This window comes from Cebus imitator, unplaced genomic scaffold (genome assembly GCF_001604975.1).
Source record: "Cebus imitator isolate Cc_AM_T3 unplaced genomic scaffold, Cebus_imitator-1.0 Scaffold61, whole genome shotgun sequence".
In the NCBI taxonomy this organism is placed as follows: Eukaryota; Metazoa; Chordata; class Mammalia; order Primates; family Cebidae; genus Cebus; species Cebus imitator.
Genome location: NW_016107376.1, coordinates 3,006,880 through 3,013,778, shown reverse-complemented (window position 1 = coordinate 3,013,778; position 6,899 = coordinate 3,006,880). Strand labels below are relative to the sequence as shown.

At 51.0% G+C, this 6,899-nt stretch overlaps 1 protein-coding gene across 1 annotated transcript in view; it reads left to right on the top strand.

Annotated features, from left to right (window-relative positions):
• Positions 1-4,464: 4,464 nt before the first annotated feature.
• VIM (vimentin) overlaps positions 4,465-6,899 on the top strand; it is a 10,005-nt gene continuing 7,570 nt past the window's right edge. The window contains exons 1-2 of the mRNA XM_017529775.2: positions 4,465-5,904; positions 6,559-6,619. Coding sequence (XP_017385264.1) covers positions 5,129-5,904; positions 6,559-6,619 — 837 coding nt within the window. The 5' untranslated portion in view covers positions 4,465-5,128. The remainder of the gene's footprint in view (positions 5,905-6,558; positions 6,620-6,899) is intronic.

The window sequence follows — 6,899 nt, the reverse complement described above, 5'->3', positions numbered from 1 at the left end:
TACACAGACTCAACTCTATGTTCCAAGAGGCTTTGGGCCATACCTGCTTTGATCCCTTCCCCAATGTCTACCAGAGTGCCTGGCACATGGAAAATATTCAATAATTATGTTTGGAGTAAATGAATGAAAGTTGTGTATCATGATACCTTGTGAAAATTAAATGCTGTCTTGTCTAAAGTGACTAGCACAATGCTTAAACATAATAAGCACCAGCAAATATTAGCCCCCACACCATTCTTTCCTTCTATGAACTACTCATGTATTAATTCATACATTCAACAGATATGCCTGGCTTTCCTCTAGCCACTGGAGATAGAATGGTGAACAAAAGAGAGAAAAATTCCTGCCTGCCCTTATGGAGCTTACATTCTAATGAGGTGATGAGCAATTCCCTCCAGGACATCTACAGAATGATGTTTTTGGCCAAGTGTAGAGGCTCATGCATATAATCCCAACATTTTGGGAGGTCAATGCTGGAGGATTGCTTGAGTCCAGGAGTTCAAGACCAGTTTGGGCAACATAGCAAGATCCTGGCTCTACACATACAAAAAATAAAAAGTTAGCTGGGCATGGGTGGCACACATGTATAATCCCAGCTTCTTGGGAGGCTGAGGCAGTAGGAATGCTTGAGCTCAGGAGTTCGAGGCTGCAGTGAGCTATGATTGTGCCACTGCACTCCAGCCTGGGCAACAGAGCAAGTCTTTGCCTCTAAATATATAATTCAAATATATTATAATGAAGTTTTTAAGAAAAAGAGGTGAGAGCTTGAAGATAGATGCATTGGTGGGAGAAAAGAAAGCATGGAGGAACAGAAGCCAATTGCAGTATTACAGGAAGGAGGCATGAAACGGCTTGGAACTGAGTGATAGCAATGTAACAGAGGAGCGGATCCAGGAAGCAGTGGGACATGATACTCATTGGATCTGAGACCAAAGAGTAAGGAAGTGGCAAGGGTGAAAGTTTCCAATCTTGTTATTTTGCTGTATTGCCCTGACTAGACAGGGAAGCTGGGAGGGGAAGCGACTGTGGTTCATGGGTTTCATGGTGTGAGATGAGCTAAACCTAATCTTGCATGCGATTCCTCTGAAGAGGCAAAACGAAATCTAGGTGAAAACATTTAACTCACAAATGAAAGTAAGTTTTTAGAATGCAGGTGAAAACAAATCCCCCTTCTTGTATGTTATGATCCTTGTTACGTCATTTGAATAACATAAAACGTGGTGTTGTAGCTGTCTGCCAAATTCCTCTAAAAATCTGCCCCTCTGAAGCAAGATCTGTGTTAATCATCTCAACTCTTCAGTTCCTGGAACATAATGTTTCTGAATTGAACTGGTTGATAGTAAGCAAAATGTCGTTATCAAGGCAAACAGAAAAGAGAAGTGCATTTAGAGTCAGAAAGGCCTCTATTCAAATTCTTGTCCCTTTCTTCCTTCCCCTGCTAGTTGTACAATCACAAAAAAATTGCTAGCCTGCATCTTAAACTTTTCATTAGTGAAATGGATCATCAAGTCTATCTTGCAGGAGGGTGTGAGAGCATTAAATTAAATTAAACATATACACAGTGCCGGTCATCCAGTTGGTATCAAATTTAAAGCACATATTATACTGTTTATTATTATTTGTATTTCCATGGCATTTAGGTTTTGCTACGCTTTTCACCCTCTCACTGTACCCTCCTTCTTCTGTCTAACATTCCATCCAAACAGTCCTGTTAGATGCTGTTCTCTTGGCATAGCTAGCCAGCTTTCCCAAAGCCTCCAGAGGCCACTAAGCTTCTGTCCACACGGCTGGCTGGTCTGTCAGTTTAAGTCACCCAACTCGACTGATATCAGGACAGCTTGCAAATTCCAAAATCACTGGTGGTAATTTACATGTGGCAGTGTTTATCCCTGGCCTATGAAATGTACCACCATGTCTTTATTTATATTATTTATATGCAACTTGCATCATGCAGTGTGGAAAGCAGCTTCCTAGTCTAGCACTTAAAAATACTTCCGAGACAGGTTTTCATAGCAATCAAAAAGTAAGCACAAAACCTGGAGAAGCCATCTCTGTGTACCCAAAAGATACCTAAGAACATGGGTAGCACAGAGAGCAGGCTGGGTTGTCTCATTCAAGGATGAGAGTTCAGATTCACTGGTCTCCCTGACTGATGACTATCTCCCATTGATTGAGGCACTGTATATCTCACCTCAGAATGAAAGGAATTCTTAAACCTTATGAATTCTACATGAATGAGTGAAAGTGTTTTTGTAGCTTTCACTTCTCTTACAGTTCATAAAAAGTAATGGTATTTTCTAATAGGAAGGGAACACTGAACACTGTATATGTGTGTATGTATATGTGTTATGTGTGTATAGTACACACATATACTTTATTTTGAGACAGGTTCTCGCTCTGTTGCCCAGGGTGGAGTGCTATGGTGTGCACGGCCCATTGCAGCCTCAATTTCCAAGGCTCAAGCAATCCTCCCATCTCAGTCTCCCAAGTAGCTGGGACCACAGATGTGCACAACCACATCTGGCTAATTTTATTTTTAATAGAGATAGGGTCTCACTATGCTCCCTAGGCTGGCTGAAACTCCTGATCTCAAGCAGTCCTCCTGCTTTGGCCTCCCAAAATGCTGGGATTACAGAACACCTACACTTTTATACACTTTATATGCATCAAACAAACATATGTCCGTGGCAAAAGAGCAGACTATCACAGCCCTGAGACTTCAGAATGGGGACAGGTTAGAAGGAAGAGCTACCTATCCCTGAAATGATGAAGAAGACCAGTGCCCATTCAGGAGTCATCACCACAGCCCTGAGGAATCAGCTATGGGCACCAGCAGGGCACAGCGCCACACCCCACCAATGCCTTGTCCTCCTTCCCTATAGTGAGTCAGTCAGCAAGCATCCCGACAGTGCCATCACATTGCCCTGGGATCGCCATTGCATGCAGCAGTGAGTTCCACACTCTCTTCCTCCATAGGGAGATCACTTTTCTCATTCTAACAGTTCCAGGCAAACTCACAATGGTGACATTTGCTGAGCAGTGGCTTGAATAAAAGGCTCTAAGAAAGCAAGATGGTAACTCAGAGCACAGGCTTGTTCTCCAGGGCACCCAGCCCCAGGAATGCTCTTGGGGAATGACCTGCAGCCTCCCAGTGAAAGACAGAATAAAAGAAAGCCACAGCAGGTGAGCTGGGCAATAGAGTCCTGTAATTCCACCTTAGCAGTACCATTTGCAAGAGTGAACTGGGATAAGGTAAACAAAATATAGCCTTAAAAAGGCTTGTCCAAAGAAGCCAGAATAAACTCTTCATTTGCCTCTAAATTATTTTTCTTAAATACCAGGTAACCTGCAGTACCCCCTGCCCGCACCAAAAAAAAAAAAAAAAAAAAAAAAAGTGGGAAGTACTTTTTTTCCTCCTATCCACAGCGGAATCAATTTTACAATGGTTCTGTAGTTAGCCCTTTCAGTACACCATAAATCTAAGTACTCAAAAACTCTGTGCTTTTTTAATTGCTACTGAATCATAAGAAGACAGATTTACCTAGCCTCCCTTTATCTCCCTTGGCGGGTTAGTACTCCGTTCTGCTCGTTACTAGTATTGAAACAACAGCCCTTGAGTTGAGTGATTTCCCTAGAAAGGTTACGGTGACCGAAACTGAACTCTCCCTCTGTATCTTGGACGCGAAGTTTTTTGCTCGGTAGACGGTTTTATCCCCCTCACCCCAAGGTCAATTGCACGAATTCTTTTGGAACACAGGACCTGCGACATTTCCCTGAGAAATCACTATGAACCCTGCACTGTGCATTGCTGTCCTAAAATCAACACATAAATCTACTGTCGCCAAACATTCCGTCATGTGTGTTATATAATTACCTTTCATTTGAACTCATTAATCAAATTGGGGTTTTTAAGCAGCACCTTAATTCTTTAATTAGCTAAAATTATACCTTTAATGACTTCCACCAGCGTAAAAACCACTGATCACGGAGTTCGACTTTTAAACTAAGGACGTCGAGTTTCCTCTTTCACCCAAGATCTTCAGATCTTGTTTAAAAAGCTGGGTGTGGTTTCATGGGGGGAGGGGGAAGAGCGAGCGGAGACCGGAGCGACCAAGGCGGAGACTCTGCAAGAAAAGCCTCCCCGGTGCAATATGATCCCGGAGGCCCGCTTAGGGCGCCTCTCCAAACGCTGCAGAAGTTTCTTGCTAAGGAGAAGTCCGCACATTCGAGCAAAGCCAGGCTTTAGCGAGTTCTTAAGAACTTATGGGTGCTCTTGTCCCCCCCAGGGCCCGAACGCACACATCAAAGCAGTGGCCCGGCTCTAAGTTGGTAGGACTGAGAACCAGCAGCGCACGCGGAATCCGCGGAGACTTGAGTCAATCTGGTCTAACGGTTTCCCCTAAACCGCTACGAGCCCTCAATCCGCGGGACAGCAGGGCGTGGTGACTCACCCCCGGTGACTCAGCGACCCCACCCCTCTCCCTCGAGCTTTCCTCTGCCACCGCCCCTCTCAACTCCCGCCGTCCGAAGCTGGACTGAGCCCGTTAGGTCCCTCAACAGACCCTCCCCTCCCCCCAGCATTCCCCCGCCAATGCAAGCCGATAGACAGACTCGCGTGCTGGAGCAGCCCCCCTTTCCAAGCGGGCGGTACGCGAGGCTGCGCGGGGCCCCGGCCCTGCGTTCCTGCGCTGTGCGCGCCCCCACCCTGCGTTCCAATCTCAGGCGCTCTTTGTTTCTTTCTCGGAGCCTTCAGATCTGCCTGATCCCTTACTCCCCATTCTTCCCGCTCAGTTGCCCGCGGGTCTCCCACGGGACCGCAGCCCCGAGGCCGCCCTGCATCTCCTCCCACGCCCCTTTGGCACGGTACCACCGGACCCCTCTGGTCCAGTCCTGGACGAATCCCCACTTCTTCACCACGCGACCCCGCCTTTTTCAGCACCCTACGTTGAGCCCAGCTCAGACCAGCATCCGGAAAGCCCCCAAAAGTCCCAGCCCAGCGCTGAAGTAACGGGACTGTGCCCAGTCCCCGATCGCGGAGGAGCAAGGCTCGAGGGCGCCCCCACCCCAACCCGCCCACCCTCCCCGCTTCTCGCCGGGTCCCTATTGGCTGGCGCGCTCCGTGGCTGGGATGGCAGTGGGAGGGGACCCTCGTCCCTACAGGGGTTATAAAAACAGCTCCCTCGGCGGGGTCCCGTCCTCTGCCACTCTCGCTCCGGGATCCCCGCGCCAGAGACGCAGCCGCGCTCCCACCACTCACACCCACCGCGCCCTCGCTCGCCTCTCCTCCGGGAGCCAGTCCGCGCCACCGCCGCCGACCAGCCCATCTCCACCCTCCGCAGCCATGTCCACCAGGTCCGTGTCCTCGTCCTCCTACCGCAGGATGTTCGGCGGCCCGGGCACCGCGAGCCGGCCGAGCTCCAGCCGGAGCTACGTGACCACTTCCACCCGCACCTACAGCCTGGGCAGCGCGCTGCGCCCCAGCACCAGCCGCAGCCTCTACGCCTCGTCCCCGGGCGGCGTGTATGCCACGCGCTCCTCGGCAGTGCGCCTGCGGAGCAGTGTGCCCGGGGTGCGACTGCTGCAGGACTCGGTGGACTTCTCGCTGGCCGACGCCATCAACACCGAGTTCAAGAACACCCGCACCAACGAGAAGGTGGAGCTGCAGGAGCTGAATGACCGCTTCGCAAACTACATCGACAAGGTGCGCTTCCTGGAGCAGCAGAATAAGATCCTGCTGGCCGAGCTCGAGCAGCTCAAGGGCCAGGGCAAGTCGCGCCTGGGGGACCTCTACGAGGAGGAGATGCGGGAGCTGCGCCGGCAGGTGGACCAGCTCACCAACGACAAAGCCCGCGTCGAGGTGGAGCGCGACAACCTGGCCGAGGACATCATGCGCCTCCGGGAGAAGTAAGGCTGCGCGCCTGCAGATCGTGGGGCCTCGGGAGGGGGCTGGAGGGAGAGGGGAAGGCCCCCCTCCACCTGAGAAGGCTGCCACGCCCTGGGGGATGTGGCCTGGGTGGAGGCCAGCCCAGGGGACCGCAAAGAGCGGGGCAGTGGCTGTGGAGGCGCAGCCCCGCCCAGAACCCAGACCTTGCATTTCGCATTTCCCCCTCTGTCCCCACGCATTGCCCAAGGATGCTCCGTTTCAAGTCACAGATTTCTTAAAACTACCACTTTGTGTGCAGTTGAAGGCCCTTGGGCACAATGAGAGCGAGTCCTCCAAACTTTTAGAAAGTTTCCTGCCCCTTCTGGCAGGCTGCCAGTCACTGGGTGGGAGGAGGAAGGAGGCGGCAGCTGTGGAGAAAGCGAGACAAAGGGATGGCCCGTCGGGGGCGGGGGGGGGGGCGGGGTTGTCCCTGCAGGTCTGTGCGGCGATTGCCCCTCTGCGCGGTGCCCGAGGTCCAGCCGAACCTGCCGAGAGCAGCAGGTCTGAAAGCTGCAGGCGCTGGTTGCAGAGGTGGCGCAGGAGCTCTGGTGGGGCGGCTACGTGGTGGTTGGGTGTGGCCGCCCCGCCCCTGGCAGTTTCCCAGTTCCCCTTTGGTTAATGCGCAACCTTTTCAGATTGCAGGAGGAGATGCTTCAGAGAGAGGAAGCCGAGAGCACCCTGCAATCTTTCAGACAGGTTTGTAGATTCTCTTCCCACTCGCAGCCGCCTGACCCCACCCAACAACCCACGAGCCATTCTAAAAGTTGCTTAACCCACGTCTAAAAAGTGCCAAACTTCAGGGCTGCGCTTCCTGCCCTCTAGTGGCGGGAAGACCACAGATTGCAACTTCTTGTAGAAAAAATATTAATAAAACCGCTTGAATTATTTTCTCTCCCTCCCTCCCTCCCTCCCTCTCTCTCTCTCTCTCTCTCTTCTCTCTCTCTCTCTCTCTCTCTCTCTCTCTCTCTCTCTCTCT